The 17,700-nt window shown below is 36.8% G+C and overlaps 1 protein-coding gene across 1 annotated transcript in view; it reads right to left on the bottom strand.

Annotated features, from left to right (window-relative positions):
- Positions 1 to 2,771: 2,771 nt before the first annotated feature.
- Positions 2,772 to 17,700, bottom strand: part of CEP57 (centrosomal protein 57) — a 41,229-nt gene continuing 26,300 nt past the window's right edge. Inside the window, exons 6-11 of the mRNA XM_025928270.2 lie at positions 17,050 to 17,127; positions 14,174 to 14,281; positions 13,549 to 13,626; positions 6,943 to 7,184; positions 6,226 to 6,370; positions 2,772 to 4,593 (exon numbers count right to left, since the gene is read on the bottom strand). Coding sequence (XP_025784055.1) covers positions 4,360 to 4,593; positions 6,226 to 6,370; positions 6,943 to 7,184; positions 13,549 to 13,626; positions 14,174 to 14,281; positions 17,050 to 17,127 — 885 coding nt within the window. The 3' untranslated portion in view covers positions 2,772 to 4,359. The remainder of the gene's footprint in view (positions 4,594 to 6,225; positions 6,371 to 6,942; positions 7,185 to 13,548; positions 13,627 to 14,173; positions 14,282 to 17,049; positions 17,128 to 17,700) is intronic.

The following is a 17,700-nucleotide window of genomic DNA, read 5'->3' as shown; positions in this document are numbered from 1 at the left end:
GGGGAGGGGCAGAGAGAGAGGGAGACACAGAATCGGAAACAGGCTCCAGGCTCTGAGCCATCAGCCCAGAGCCTGACGCGGGGCTCGAACTCACGGACCGCGAGATTGTGACCTGGCTGAAGTCGGACGCCCAACCGACTGCGCCACCCAGGCGCCCCTATAGCATGTATTCTTAAAGTAAGCCGGAGAGAAAAAAAATGTTAAGAACATCATAAGGGAAATACATTTACAATATTGTACAAATTTCATGTGTAAGCGGACCCACACATGGGACCCACACAAATTTCATGTGTAAGCGGACCCACACATGAATTCAAATTCATGTTGTTCAAGGGTCACTTGTATACTGCAAAGCCAGAGTAATAAAACAGTATGGTACTGGCACAAAAAGAGACACAGACTAATAAATAGAACAGAATAGAGGCCAGAATTAAACCCTGGCATATATAATCAACTAATACTTGACAAGGGAGCCAAGAACACCTAATGGGGAAAGGACAGTCTCTCTAACAAGTGGTGCTGGGAAAACTGGAGAAATACATGCAGAGGACAATGAAATTGGACCCCTATCTCATACCACTCACAAAATTAACTCACAATGTACCAAACACTTAAACGTAAGACCAGATACCACAGAATTCCTAGGAGACACAGGAGGAAGCTCCTCGATGTTGGTCTCAATGATTTTTGACACGATGCCAAAAGCACAAACAAAAGGAAAAATTAACAAATGGGACTACATCAAACTCAGAAGCTTACACACAAGCAATAAAGAACCTACAGAACGGGAGAAATATTTGCACACCACTTATCAGATGAAGGGTTAATATCCAAAATATATAAAGAATTCATACGACATTCAAACAATCTGATTAAAAGTTAGGCAGGAAAAACGAAATAGACATTTTTTTCCAAGGAGGATATCAAAATGGCAAACTGGCACGTGAAGATGCTCAACATTACTAATCAGGGAAATGCAGGGCAAAACCCTACGTTCTCATCTCACACCTCTTAGAAGGGCTAATATCAAGAAGAGACAACAGGTGCTGGCAAGGATGTGGTGAAAAGGGAATCCTTATACACTGTGGGTGGGCATGCAAATTGGTCCAACCACTATGAAAAACAATATGGAATATCCTCAGAAAATTAAAAGTAGATGTACTTATGATCCAGCAATTCCACTCCTGGGTATATATCCAAAGGAAATGAAAACAGACTTTCAAAGAGATGTTATGTGTTCCCATGTTTACAACAGTATTATTAACAATAACCAAGATTCAGAAACAACCTAAATGCCCATCAGAGGATGAATGAATAAAAAAAGATGTGCTATAGGTACACAATGGAGTATTATTCAGCCATTAGGAAGGAGGACATCCTGCCATTTGCAACAAAGTGGATGGAACTTGAGCACATCACACTGAGAGGAGTCAAAGATGAATACTCTATGAGATCACTTATATGTGGAAGAGTCAAACTTGTAAAAAAGAGTAAAATAGCAATCACCAGGAGAGGAGGCAGTTACCAGGGATGGGAGAAGAGGATAAGACTGATGCTGTTTAAGGATATAAAGCTGCAACAAGTAGTATTAAAAAGCCAGAGAGATCTAATGCACAGCATAAGGAATATAGACAACAATGTTGAACTGGAAGTATGTAATGTGAAATACCACAACAATGGCAGTCATATCACAATATGTAAATGTATCCAAGTCACACATTGTATATCTTAAATTTACAGTTTTATGTCAAATTTATTCAAACACACACACACACACACACACACCCTTACACATTAAAAAGATTTGAGGCACCTGGCTGAGTAAGTCAGCAGAGCCTATGACTCTTGAGTTCAGAGTTGTGAGTTTGAGCCCATTGGGTGTAGGAATTATTTAAATCATACAAAAAAAAAAGTTTCTAACAAAGCTTGGAAAAAAGCACAATTCATTGGTGGGGGGGGTGTGTGGAAGCAGGGGAGGAGAGTGTTAGTATTTTTTATATATTTATCCACACCAACAGAACTTTGAGTTGACAGACTACTTACTGGATGTGCAGGTGCCCTTGGTTCATCATTGGGGCTATAAAAAACAAGAGGCCTATGTGGTTATGTCTAAGCTCTTTAGCCTCCTGTAACTTGTTGGCTTCCCCTTCCACTCTCACCTGCACACCTCAACTTTTATGTACAAGTACCACTCAGCTGGTCACAACTCTCCCGTGTCAACTGCAGATTCCGGCCTCTACACTTTTCTTTTCTCCTGTTGACTTGGAACTGTTCTTCCTTCTGGCTAATTCCAGTTCTCCAGAGTTGAGCGATCACTGCTCCCTCCAGGATGTTACCCCCTGTTCATCACTCCTCTCTGCCATGCCTGCCCCCTTCCTCTGTGTCCCCAACAGCGCTGTGTCCATGTTATCACCACTGCGTTAACCACACGGTGTTGACGTAATTCAGATGTCTACCACCTACCTGTAAGCATACCTTTCTTACTTAGCCTGGTATCCAGATTGGCATCTTACACATGGAGGACACTTGTATTTGAAATGCATTTCAACAGTGCCCTTACAACAAAAGTAGATGTGTGACCACGTACTCCTCTGCTATAAACTCTCAGATAAGGAAACTGAAGCAGCATTGGCATTTTCTTATTTTCACTTCTCACCTGAGCGTATTAAAGGCTGGAGTGGATATTTTAGTTTGACTCTTACCCAAGGGATGGGGTGGGTTTTAACACCATTAAGCTTCTAATTAGGACATAGAGCCACTACAATGCAAAATGAGTCTCCTACAATTTAATGACCTGAAATTCAAACACAGAGATAACAAAAGTTTAATAGTTTGAAATGGTGGTTGAGACACAACAAATGTTTTCCATATCACCAGAGCAGTGATTGCCTTGGGTCTGTGGACTCACTGTTGTGAGTTCAATGAAGATACAAAACCGCACACTCAAGCAAAGGTTTACAATTTCAGAACACTCACAAATAGCTCCAAATTGAAGGACCCTAAATCAAGAACTCTGTGAAAAATTAACTCAGTTAAGAGGCCTAATAAGCTTAGTGCCCAGAGAGGCACTGCATTTCATGCTGGTTACCCAGATAAAAGCCCAGAACTCCATTTCGATCCCAGGGGAGGCATAAAAATGAAATCTCTTTAACACCTGGTTAATGTGTTCATTAGGACTCTTTAGGCCTTGAGACAGTTCAATCTTGTCGGGTTTAGTTTCTATGTGAGCATGAGATAGGCAAATAAATTATATAATAGCATATATTCTTATTGTTTCTCGTAATATGTTAACGTCCTATTTAGAAATGCATTTTTTTGGAGAGATTACAACAAATATAGCCTTCGCTAACAGGCTGTTAAGGAAAATTTCAGTGTTTCCTTAATAAAGCTGCTTTATTGACTTCAGTGGCAAATTTATAAAAAGCTAACATGTCTTGATCTATTCAAAATTATGATTTACATTATTAACACAATGACAATGGCACATGTACAGTTAATACTGCACTCACACTATACACCGATAACAGGTCCCAGGAGCTCTTCTGAGTTTTTAAGATTAAAAACCACAGTGCTTTGAACTGAATACCATGATTACAAACAGGTATTATTTAAAAACAACATATGCATATGCTACACAACACTTCCTCTTCACTCAGAAACCTCATTTACTTCATTAATAATTCGTTTATACTTTAAAAAATGCTTTATAATTTTTGCAGTTAACTGACAATGAATGCTGGGTCTTTCAAAAATTTTTAATGATGGATTATATCAATAGAAGTGTATTTAATATTGATCAGTGTTCAAAATGTCAAAAAGTGAAACAAACCAATCCTCTTAAATTTGTATAAATACTTACACATAGAAAACCTGTATCCATAGTCAAAACAAAGTATATTTAATGGATGTATTGGAAAGGAGAAATGGGCGATTCATGCCAGGGGAAGATTAAAAATGAGACTTTTTAAGCAAACATTGCCTATGGGACAGCCTCCTATTTTGATAATTTAAACCTAATTTTACTTAGATATCTAAGGAATTATTTTAAAAATCACACCCACAAGTAAAAAATTGGTAATCTGTTTACAAAGTGCAGTATTTCAGTACAGCAAATTCATCTCAAACAAAGATGCAGAGTGTGTGGCTTCCTAGCCTTTAAAACTCCCCTGGTTTCCATTTAGGTGGTTTAACATTTAGTCATGATGCGTAACACAGGACGCCTGTGTAATGAAGCTTGGGCCCCTTAACACCTGCTATTCATTAATTCCAACGTAAGAGTATGAGACCTGGAGGGTAAATTGCCAAAATCTGATTTCTGAGGTACAGATTATCTGAATAGAATTTATGACCTGGTACCAGTCAGTAATCCCAACACAAACTATTGCTTTGTAATGAACTCTGTATGGTTTGCATGTCCTTCAACAACTGAAGATTTTTCCTGCTTTTTTCGCCAGGTCTCGGTTTGGCAACGTCCTTCTTATTTGTGGTCCCCGTGATTCCAGAAGAACGACTGCTGCTGTTTCCTTCTTCATCAAGAGTCTTTCTGGGGGTCCTCAAGTCCCTCTTCTGCTTCTCTATCTTGTGTTTCTCCAGCTACAGCAAGTAACCAAGGCAGGGAAAAAGGAGGATTCAATGAAAATGTCCTCTTCTGGCAACTGTTATTTTTAATTCTCATACAAGCTAAAATGCCAATAATACATTCTGAGTGTATTTCTTTTTTTATAAAGTCTTCAAAAATCTCTGGTACTAGTGATTTGACGCTAAGTGCTTAAAAACAGAAAGCAACATACAAACGAGGTGAATGGAAGTAAACACATCAATACTGATGCTGTTTCAGAAGGTAAGGCAGCGTGTGGCCAAAGTACAGAACAGAGCAAATAAGAAACAAGAGGGTCTGGGGAAGGTCTTACAGAAAACAAAAGAAAGGTGTTCTAGAAACTAGTCTGAGGAGGTAACGAAACATGTTCCAGATGGATGAAGAGATGTAATGGTAATGTATTAATACTAACAAAAGGTTTTTGTTATTTCACTACTTTAGAATAACTTAAAATAGCTTATATTTACTTATTTTTACAGAGCTTTACTTTTACTTTAAGCTGCTGCTAGGTTGGTATTCCGTTAGAGAGAATAAGGTTGAGCCTGATGTATAAGAAACAAATTAGACCATTACTCCTGCAGCGATCATTTGCTCCTATTCATTCTTTTTAATGTGAACTTTACAAAAAATGCTTAAAAGCCCCGGTTTTGGAGTTCAGAGGAACCACGTTTGCATTCCAGCTCTGCCATTCACCAGTGAGCTGGTATGTCCTCACACAGAAGTTACTTAATTTCACTTGAGGATACGCCTACCTCCCAGGACACTCAACCCAGCTTCCTTATCTGTAAAATAGTATGCCCAGTTCACAAGTCTTCTACGAAAATTAAGATGACATATTCACAAGCACTTAACACTGTGCCTATTATAGAGCAATCCATTAGTAAACATCAGCCACACCTGTTCTGTTCCCAGCCTTCTCCATTTCCATCAGGGGTACCACCATCCTCTCCCTCCAAATGACACTCAGCAGCAAGTTGCCCTGATCATTCTACTTCCAAGACCTACCTCAGATCTGTCCGCTTTTCCCCACCTACACTCATTCACAACCTCTGATCGAGAAGAGCTTCAGGCAGCCGAGCTGTTCTCGGCCCCTCTGCCCTGTGTCCAGCCCACTCCCAGTGGTCCCAATAATCTCTGACACGAATCATTATGTATCTCTCCAGATGAAAATTCGGGAGTATGCCTCCCCACTGCACTTAGTAGATATTAAATAAATGGCTGCTCTACTAACTTAATTAGCAACATAAAGATTTTTTTTCACATATTTATATCTACTTCTTTCGAAATCAAGAATTTTCAGGTGTTTTTTTAAAAGACTTCGGAAAATGTGGAACCATTTAAATTCATCACAGAAGTTAAAGGTTGTTCTTATAAAGGTAAAAATATTAAATACATTCAATATTCAAAAGAAGTGTCTTAGATGATAAAATCTACTCTCACAGATTACAAGATGGTGTCTTCCTTCTTAGCCCACTTAACTCCGATTCCTAAAGAAATACTTCCTGTAGCTCCCTATCTGTGATACACTTGAATGTCATCAATCAATGTATTTGGGGAAAAGGGTTTTTTGGTTCTGCCTTGTTCTTGTTTTATAATCATTAGAAACAAGGAAAGAGAAATGAAGTTACCTGGGCTTGGTATTTTCGAACTTTAGTTATTTGGTTAGCTTTGGCCTCCATCCTTCCCACTAACGCTTCCAGCTCACACTCTAAGTTGTCTTTCAGTTCCACAGTTGGGGATTCTTGGATAAGTTTCGCAAGCTGCTGGTGATCACTACATAAAAAACAAAAGTAGGGCTTGATAAAGCTTCCTGTTTCATGGTTAGGGCCACACCATGTCCCACTCACCATGGGACCACTGCTCTGTGCATTACAAATGACTCCAGTTTTTAAACAGAGCAACAAGATGGTTTAAAGGTTCAAGAAAGGCACTGGAGGTAAATGTAAAAGCAGTTCTTAATTTCAAAGGCTTAATTATTTTTATTCCACCTCCTACAATATTACACACGTAGAAAGGAAAGCCCAGAAAGAAAGCAAGGATCTTGTTCCTCAAATACATACTAACCTATTCAAGTCAATGTATATCAAGCTCCCAAACAAGGAAATAAAACTGAAGTGTGAACCTTGGTCTTCAAAACATTTAACACTATTCAAAAAGGGAGAGATTTCCCCTAGAACAGTTGCATTTGTTAAGGTCCTAGTAAATCGCTCAGTGGTTGCTTCAAGAACTGTGCTCTGATACTTGCTGAATAGAATAAATTAACAATACGATTAATGAAGTCACCAAGAACTTAAAACAAAGTTTTACAACTGAATATAATTTAAAAAACAAAAACTAAAACTCACAAGCTCATTTGCCCAAATTCATCTTGTAAAGTCTGTAAGACTTCTGACAACTCTTCATTAATGCTGCTGGAGGAGGGAGGTGTTACTGACACCTTCTTACTTTTACCATTTCGTGAAGAAACTTGCTTTGCCAAAGGAACACTGTTGACCACTCGATCATTGCACAAGGCTTTAGTATGTTGCTTCATCAGATGCAAGACATGCTGAACATTGGCTACCACAGCATGGCTAGGACTGGTGGACTGAAGAAAAATGAGAATTAATTGAAGCCACATCGTCTAAATCTGTTTTCTTGTTTACTCCCTGAATAAAAAGAACTCTTCCCATAAAAAGCCTATGATATAAACTTCCTAGAGTAAATCCAATTACCAAGTCCCATGGACTTAACTTCTGAAATACCTCCAATCCACCTCTTACTCTCCACCCTACTGTCATTCCTCGGTTTATGCAACCATCTCCACTAGCTATAGGAAGAAGATCGCAATTGGCATGGCTCTCCTCAGTTTCTAATTCAATAAGGCTATCAGCTATCTTCCTAAAATAATATGCTAATAGTAGTATCAGTTTGTTCTCCTATTTGAAATCCTTTGATGTTAAGCCCACTAACGCTAATGTCCAAACTCCTTAGCATAGACAAAGGGTCTACTATCATTGAGCTAAAACTTATACTCCCTGGCATTTTGTCCTATCATCCCCTAATTTCTCTGTATTATTTCCATAAACTGTATTTGCACATGCCATTTCTTCTGTGTGGCACCATTTTACCATTCTTTAAAACACAGTTCAAATACGTAACTTTTAAAGACTTCCCTAAAACCTCCAGGTAATGAATTGGTCCAATTAAGTAGTCCATTCTCAGATCACCCAGAGCATTTCTCTCCCTCTCAGTGAATTTATCACAATACACTATAATCATGTTTCCATGTCTATTTCACCTGTTAAATAGCATATGTGCTTCCAGGTGGTAAGGACTGTCACTGCATTCATTTCTCTATCCTCAAATAGTAGGGGGATCTAAGTTTACATAAACGTAATAGGAAAACATAACATAAACAACAATAGGGAAAAGCTGGTAGCCCTCTCAAAATTTCTGGTTTCGTTTTTAATATGAAACAATAATCTCAATATGCTATTTTAATTTACAAAAAGATGGCTGGACTAACTTGGCTCCATAAGCATCATCTAGACAGCTTGTTTACAATGCAGATCCCCAGGCAGCACTCCAAACTCAATCAGTGTGGGTCAGGGCTTGGAAATGTGTATTTTTAATTTTGCCAGGTGATTCTGACCAGTCAGGTTTGGAAGCCACTGTGCTAAGCTAACAGATACTCTTTATCCTAGTCTCTACTGCCAGGTAGCAAATTGAATCCAGCATTATATACAAAGAAGTATGTATACCCTATCCAAGTGAGTTTATTCCAGGAATAACTGAATTGAACTAGTCAATTATTTAATTCAATTATTAAAAAGAAAAAAAAGCAGCGTAGTCTAGCATATCGACAGTAAAAAAGAAAAATCACATAACCATACCATCTAATAAAGAAAAGCATATAAAATAATCCAACACCCAATCAGGTACTCAAAAAAGCAGAAACAGAGGGAAATTTCCACCAGTTGGTGAAGAGCACTGACAAAGAACCTACAGCTAACACTGCATTTACTGGTGAGACTGAATGTTCTCCGCCACTCAGATCAGGAAAAAGACAAGAATGTCCACTCTCTTCACTTTTGCTTAAAGTAATACTGGAAATCCTAGCCAGTGCAGTAAGGCAAAAAAGGAAATAAAAGGCATACAAATTAAAAAAATAAAACTGTCCCTATTTACAGGATGATATGCCTCTCTACATAGAAAATTCTAACCAATCTAAAAAAATAATCCCTAGGACTAATAAGGAATTCAATGAAATCACAAAATGTAAGATCAACATACAAAAGCTTACTATACTAGCAATGATCACATAGAAACTAAATTAAAACTAAATACAACTTACATTTGCTAAAAAAAAAATATGTGAGTATATAATAAAGCAGATATGGGACCAATATGCCAAAAACCACAAAACACTGATGAAAGAAATCAAAGATCTAAATAAAAAAAGCTACACTGTACTCATGGTCTGGAAGACTTGACATGACAAGAATGTCAATTCTCCTAAACTGATCTGTAAATAAAATACAATTCCAATAAAAATTCTAGCAAGACTTTTTTTTTTTTTTGTAGAGAAAAGTTTATTCTAAAATTCATATAAAGAGAAAAGGAACTAGAGGAGCTAAAACAATTTTGAGAAAGAAGAATGGACAAAGAATCACTCTTCCTGATGTTAAGACTTACTATACATAAAGCCACAGTAATCGACGTAATCGAGGCAAAATGGTACTGGCAAAGAAGTAAACATACACATCAATGGAACAGAATAAAAAAATAAACCTTGACCTAACAAGCCTCATACTGTATACAAAAATCATTTCAAGTGGATCATAAATTTAGACATAAAACATAAAACCGTAAAATAAGTGAAAATGTATAGGATGTTGGTCCTGGCAAAGAGTTCTTAGACCTGACAGAAGTATGATCCAGAGAAAGCAAAAATCAATTAACTGGATTTCAGCAAAACAAAAAGCAGCTCTGTGAAACAGTTTAAGAGGAAGAAAGAAAAGCTATAGACTGGGAGAATATATCTGCAATATATATCTGCAAACTACATATCTGATATGTGACTTGTATCAAAACACAGAACTCTCAAAACCTAATAGTAAACAAACAAAAACAATTAAAACAGGCAAGAAATACAAATGGATATTTCAGTAGAGGATACACAGATGGTAAATAAGCACATGAGAAAGATGATCACCATCATTAGCCATTAGGGTAATATAAAATAAAAGCATTATGAGATATCAAACATACGTAGCAGAAAGGCTAAACTAAAAAGTAACAATATTAAATGCTGGCTAAGGATGTGGAAAAACTCCATCTCTGGGACACTGCTACTGGAAATGAAAAATGGTACAGTCACTCAAAAATAGTTGGGTAGTTTAAAAACAAGAAATACACTACACATACAATCCAGCAATCAAATTCCTGGACATTTATCCCACAGAAGTGAAAACTTATGTCCACACAAAAACCTATACACAATGCTCACACTGGTTTAATTTGTAAACTCCCAAAACTGAAAAAAACCCAAATGTCCTTCAGTAAGTGAATCCTTAAACTGTCGTACTTTCACACCATGGAATATTTAACTGAGAGAAAGAAAAGAACCATGGATACACACAACCGTTTGATGAATCTCAAGGGAGTTATACTGAATAAAAAGGTCAATCTCAAAAGGTCACATTTTGTATGACTCCCATTTGTGAAATGGCAAAACTGTAGATATGGAGTGATGGTGGTTACCGAACCTACATGTGATAAAACTACACTGACCTAACCTGTACATGGGTGTGCATGCACACACACATATATACACAAGTACAACTAGAGAAATCTCAATAAGGTCTGTGGATTTAGTCTCCTGGTTCTGATACTATACTATAGCTACGTAATATATTACCATTGTAGTAAACCAGGTGAAAGGTACATGGACCTTTATTATTTTTGCAACTTCCTATAAATCTAGAATCATTTCAAAATAAAAGTTAATCTACGTTTTTATCAAGATAATTTAAATTCAACTACAATTAAATGGTTTAGCTATACATTCTCCCTTGTAGCTATGCAGTCATCAATACAGCCTTGAATATCAAGAACCAAATTCATTTGTCTCAATAACAACTTAAATGCTGATCTACATGGTATTCATTTAAAGTGTGAAAATATGAGTATGTGCAATCATTATTTCACCTGTAATTTGATATATACAAGTTATATATTCACTATACTAATGCCTATATATGCTTCAAAATAAACAGTATATAGTTTTAAAAATTTTTTCCTGTTACTTTTCTGATTGTACCCATTAATGGAATTTTGTCTGTTCAATCTAGTTTAAAAATCAGGACGTGTATTTTGTGTCTTTAATTTCATTTTTCTAGTAATTCATTTTTATTGCATTTTACATATGTATTGATTTATGACAATGTATAATTAAAAATAAAAACTGGACCTTCACAATAGTTTGAGGAACACTCGGCTAGGTGACAGCACATTCTTAGCTGTTTGAATAATATTTCACAGAGTACCAACAACTTCAGAAAGAGAGCTCAGGTTGAAAAGACTGATCTTTGAATCTGTCCCTTTCAACCTTTATATTAAATGACTTCAATGAGAATTACTGAAGATAGGCAATTATATTTGGGAATAATACAAATAATGAATTAGATTCTAATATAATATAGGATAGGGTGAGACTCTACTTATAGAGTCTCATTTACTTACAAATTCTGTATAAAATAATTAAATCCACAAGTATAGGACCTACAGCAGCTGATCCAAAGCTTCAGGAAAATACCTGTTACTTCAGTTGACTCTAAAGGGCACCTGGGTAGCTCAATGGGTTAAGCGTCTGACTCTTGATTTTGGCTCAGTTCATGATGTGGAATCAAGCCCTGTATCGGGCTCTGCCCTGACAGCATGGGGCCTGCTTGGGATTCTCCCTCTCCTTCCCTCCCTCTGTCCCTTCCTCTCCCTCCTACCCTCCCTCTCTCTTTCTCTCTCAAAATAAATAAACATTAAAAATTAACGAGTGCCGGACGCCTAGGTGGCTCAGTCGGTTAAGTGGCCAACTTCGGCTCAGGTCATGATCTCATAGTTCACAAGTTTGAGCCCTGCATTGAGCTCTGTGCTGACAGCTCAGAGCCTGGAGCCTGTCTCAGATTCTGTGTCTCCCTCTCTCTCTGCCCCACCTCTGCTTGCGCTCTGTCTCTCTCTCTCTCTCAAAAAAATAAACATTAAAAAAAATTTTTTTTAATTAATGAGAGGGAGGATGAAGCTTCCCACAGAACATTAATATGATGCTAGGCTGAGTTGACAGACTCCCAGAATGTGACAAAGACTATTCTGTGCTAGTCACACTGCATTTAGAGGGCTACATTCAATTTAGAAAGAGAGTGATGAGGTGGTAAAAAAAAACAAAAAACTCATAGCTGAAGAAAAAGGAAGTGTTTGTTTATAACCCAAAATAGAATAAGGAGATGAGAATAAAGTTATTTTCAAAAGTTTAAATATTTCCCTACAGTCAAGGGCTCATGTGGATGCCTGAGGGCAGAAAAAGAGCAATGAATAGAATTTACACAGTGAAAGATTTCAACTCACTTAAGAACTTACAAATAAAGTGGTCTAGAAATACATCTGAACAGAGTACACAACTACTGTTTTGGATATTTACATAATGAAAACACTAGGCAGAGAACTTTATTAAGTGGGTCCCAAATCTAACTGAACATTAGACTGAAATCAGGGAACAGTAAAAACAAACATACACACACACACAACTTTCTAGGCCCCCATCAGAAAATTCTGACTTAGTAGGACTGTGGTGGGGCTTCATAATCGGCTTTTTCAAATGCAGTACTCAGTGATGCTAATGTAGCTGGTCAGCCCTTGAGAACCTCTACTTCCAACCCAACAGATTTTACGGTGAAGCAAAAGCAGGTTGGTAGGATTAAGAGACAAAGGAAGAAACATACGTCAAAAGATATTCTGCAATCCAACAAGAGATTAAATTGAGGGTGAAGAACAGCATAGAGACAAGGACATTATTTAAATATAAATACATATATAGATATACACATATATATGTGTGTGTATATATACATATACATATATATACATATACATATACATATACATATACATATATATATATATATATATATATATATATACACATATATATATTTTTTAAGTGATTTGTGCCTCACACATCCACAAAGGGCAAATGGAAAAGTTAGAAATTAGTTCACTCCCCAAGCTTTCACCAAGGATTTATTGTGGGGTTAAAAGAAATAAATAAATAAGATTAAAATCTATTCCCTAAGCCTCTCAAACTCGCTACTTAGTTGGGTATTCAAGGCATCTATGCAAGAAACAACCAGCAACATAGAGCTAATGAAAAAGTGCTATAAACTAACACAGTGCTAAGCACTTATTAGAAATCACTTAGTACTTCCTGATATTTGACAAAATTATCTCTACATTTAAACACTAAAGGAACATAAGATTCAGGTCTATTTATGACTGCTTCTTGGAGAATGATGCATGTGAGGACAAATAGGATGTGATTTCTATTTATTTAAATATCTACTATATTTAAATATAAATGAGCAGGACTGATACTAAAATTCCAACGCTACAAGTAATACCATTTGCCATTTCATTTACTCTTATCTACAACCATACCTTCTCTAAACCAGAGTCTGTGATATTGTTCATATCTTTATTTCCACAAATACTTTATCTGCTTTAAAGTCCTCCTAGCCTTTTCCCTGCTCCCCCAATCCCATAAAACCTTCTTCCATCTCTTTCTTATATCACTATGATCCATACGAGTAAAAGGGCAGAAAAATGTTTTCACCATTTACAGGCATACAGGCAGATGAGTGGATTTAATTCAAAGAGCTAAATTGTAAAGGAAAAAAAAATCCAGAGTTGGAGCAACTCACCTTTCCAGCTACAAAAGGCATATCCCCCAAGCATAATCTATAATGTGGTTGTGCAGTAAAATAGTTCCTAGAACCTTTCTGAATGGAAAGGAAAAACAAAACAAAACAAAACAAACAAACAAAAAACAAGTTTACTCACATGATGGTAAGTTTACTTACAAGTTTACTCACATGACTAATCTAAAATTTCAGTGTACTCTTGGGCTACTATTTGCTTTACTGATATTGGTATATTCTTGAGCTCCTAGTAATACCTGACAACATGCCTCTTAGCCTCGGAAAGGCTAGGAAGGAAAAAAATCGTACCTGCCAAAACAGCAAGTACAGTCTAAGAACCAGTATATACATATATGTATTTATATTCACATATACATAAAAACACTGAGCAATACTGAATAATACAGATCTGGGCAATGTTTTGCAGTTCTAAAATGCTTTCATATATACCATCTCACTACCAGGGTAAAACTTAAAAGTAGATATTACTTATCCCCATCTTCCCAATGAAGAAACGGAGAGTGAAGATTTATTCCAAGACTGGGTACCACACAGTTGTAGGAGTATTTTCACACAAATTACACTCAGTAAAAATCAGCACTTTGACTTATTGGTACTGTTTTCATACCTTTTCTGGTGGTTTTGACTTCTTTTTTTTAACTCTTCTTGCACTGGGAACACATGGAGCTGCCTTATTTTCAAAGATAATTCTATTTGTTTCTAGACCAGTCTGCAACTAAGAAAAACAGGACAGCCTAAAGTTAATGCTACAGAAATAAAAGCTATTAGATTTGCCATGTAAAAATCTGTAGAAACCTATAATAGAGAAACAGAAAAACATTATCATAGCTGCGTAATTATGTCTTGAATCAATCTGTGAACATTTTCCAAATATTTTAATTAATTAATTTATTTTTTAACGTTTATTTATTTTTGAGACAGAGAGAGACAGAGCATGAACAGGGGAGGGGCAGAGAGAGAAGGAGACACAGAATCCGAAACAGGCTGCAGGCTCTGAGCGGTCAGCAAAGAGCCCGACGCGGGGTTCGAACCCATGGGCCGTGAGATCATGACCTGAGTCGAAGCTGGACGCCCAACCGACCAAGCCACCCAGGCACCCCAAATATTTTAAATCAATACAAGTCCCTCATTTTATCCTGAAGTACTGTGCTACAACTTGTCCTCCCCCCCCCCCCACGCCCCAGTTTGGAACCGCTTAGCTCCATTATTTGTAGTTGCTCCATAAATTATACCTAATGAGCTAAATACAATATATCTGAATCCAAACCAATGCTTCAATATTTTCTTCTTTTTTACACATGGCAACCACATCAGTGCCAGACACAAAGCGGCTGGAGGGCAAAATACATTTCTCCTTCTTTAAAAACTAACACCCTTACATCATAAGAAAATGAAAACTGGAAATTTTATGTCCAAAAGAACTGGAAGGTACGTCAGCAAATACTATGACACCTTTTGTCTTTGTCTAGAATAATGGTTTTCAAACGAGCTTATGTATCAAAATCGTCTGGGGTTTAGGAGAAACATTCAGATTGTCGGGATCCTCTCTGGACCTCATTGTTTTTAAAAGTATTTTAAAGTTCCCCAGGAAATTATGATGGAGTTGGAACACTCAGAACCAATGGATGAGTTAAAAAGAAATACCGAGAATACTAACTCCCACAATGACTGCATTCTTTAGGGACAGAGTCTATTCAGAGACAAAGGAATACAGGGATGCCTACCCTCGGGAGCATCTACATTCTCACACATCTAACAATGCTTTATACACAGTCAACTGAATAGACAGAATTCATTGAACATAAAATTACTACTCTGATAAAATTATTACTGTGTGAGACTTATGAAGCCAATGGGTTTGAATAGTATAAAAGTAACAATTTTTTAAAAATGTTTTAACTTCCAGTTTAATTCTTCCCAGTAATGGTCATATATTTGTGTGGCAGAGTTTTAACATTTTTAAGTGCTTTCATTGTCTTTTCTCTCATTTGATATCTCCAACACTAGGAAGATATAAAATGAAAACCACTTCATCAATGGTAAAATCCAAGCTCTGAATGGTTAAATATCTTGCCCAAGACCATACAAGTTAAGGTTGGCTTGACTTGGAACGGCGTACGATCCCTGGTCACTGGTATTCTACTAGAATAGCATTCACTCTCAGAACTCAAAAAAGCTTTACTGATATAATAACTGACTTGGTCCCTATATTATGCCTGCTAAATGAAAAAGTGTAAATACTGTAAAATAACTTTTTAAATTAATAAAATAACGAACTTGTTTAATTTTATTTCATGTACAATAAAACTCACCACCACAATGTATATAGAGCACAATTTATGAGTTTGCATGTTACAAGTGTGGAAATGGACATACAGTAAAGTGGCTGACCTTACAGTAGAATGGGCAGAGAAACCAAGTCATTTCAAAACTTGCTGTGATCAAAAATAAAGCCCACATGACCACAGAACTCAGCACAGTGAGGAAAAAATACAACACAAGGTAAATATTTGAGAAAGAAAATATATCAGGTTTAATAGAAAGAGACTATGTTAAATCAGAGAGTTCTGGGAGGTTCTGGAAGCAACAGACAAGGTGACAAGGATAACAAGATGTTTACAGCCCTGCAAGCCCACATATGAACGGAACTCAGGACACTGCTGGCCTCTGACCACAGCCTAAGCTGCAGACCCTCTGCTCCTAACTGTTCTGGAATCAAGACCTGCTTCTTGTGTTAATATGAGAAAAGATACATATGAATGTTTTAAGACTCTGGAAGTGGGAGGGAAAATAGGAGGTATTTGAATAAATAAGCTCTTAAAAGAGTCTTCAATTACGAACAAGGTATTTTATTGAGCCTGTCAGTAAGACTCACTGGGAACAAAAGTATTGCTGCATCGTTCAGAAATGTGGTTCTGGTTCGTATACATAAGAATTCAATGTTTGTGTGGATTCACACTGCCTCACCTATCCTACCTGGTGGCCAATGCATGGGCTAAAATCAAAGACTAGGAGCAAACAGAGCTCACTTTCCTTATCCAGTAGCTTTTGTGAATTGGTATGGTCACTATTGATTGGGGCAGCCCACTACCTCAATTTCTGTCCTGGTGTTTTGAGGCCACCAAGGGAAAGGAAAACGTGTAAGCAGGAAACTAAATGATGGTTTTCCAACATTTCCAACAGTGACCCAAGTGAGAAGTTTTACATCCTTATGTATTATTATTCTGATGGTTTTTAGTCCATTGATTTTTTTAAAATGCTGATTAAAACCCACAATTTGAACAACTCTAAAAAACTGCTCAACTTTTACTCTTCGCCTACAAAAATATGTTAATAATTTTCTATATCAAGCTATGTCTGAGAATTTATATAGTAGACTCCTCCAAAATATAAATGATGTAAGAAGTCCACAATGAATCTTTTGTTTTGACACAAAGAGGTGTATGAAATCTGGGAAGCCTGCCTGCTGACACTGCAGCTTACCTGGGCTGCCTTAGCTTGCATACGTTTCCGTTCCTGTTCTTCTTCGCGGAGTTTTGCTTCCAACTCTTGCATTTTTTTCTAGTGATATAAATATTAAAAGTGGTTAGTGAAAGACTTAGTGTCTGTTTGTAAAATTTTAATACAGCAACACAGGAATGTGCTATAAAATTTTAGCACAGTAAACACAAGCTTGTTCACTCTAGTAATGACTCTGTGCTTGCCAGTAACCATGACGCTCTCCTCTGTGATTCATTATTAGTCATTTGTGAAGTAGCTGTGAGGTAGTTAAACAGAATTGTGGGTAAAATCTATGGCCAAAGAATACAGTTCCGTATGAAGGCATATAGGCTACATGGAAGCTAAATTTGGAATGTTAATCTCAGTGGTATTAAACACCTCCCAAGTGAATCAATTAAAACTAAAGGCAACAACTTAAACCAAGTGATACAGGTCTTATTGATGCTTAAAACATTTAAGCTTCCAACATTTTCAAAAAGAACTTCTTATGTAAATCAAGATTAGAAAATGTGAACACCCTTTCCAAATTTACATTTCTTCCTCTTAAAAATTCCTGTTTCTTTGCTACAAGATCACTTTTCTTCTTATGAATAGCCGGTATTATAAAATGATCAATTTTACAAAAGAAACAGT

The sequence above is a fragment of the Puma concolor genome, chromosome D1 (genome assembly GCF_028749965.1).
Source record: "Puma concolor isolate L17-30 chromosome D1, mPumCon1.1.hap2, whole genome shotgun sequence".
Lineage (NCBI taxonomy): Eukaryota > Metazoa > Chordata > Mammalia > Carnivora > Felidae > Puma > Puma concolor.
The sequence above is the reverse complement of the archived record's forward strand: the minus strand, read 5'-3'. Positions and strand labels throughout refer to the sequence as shown.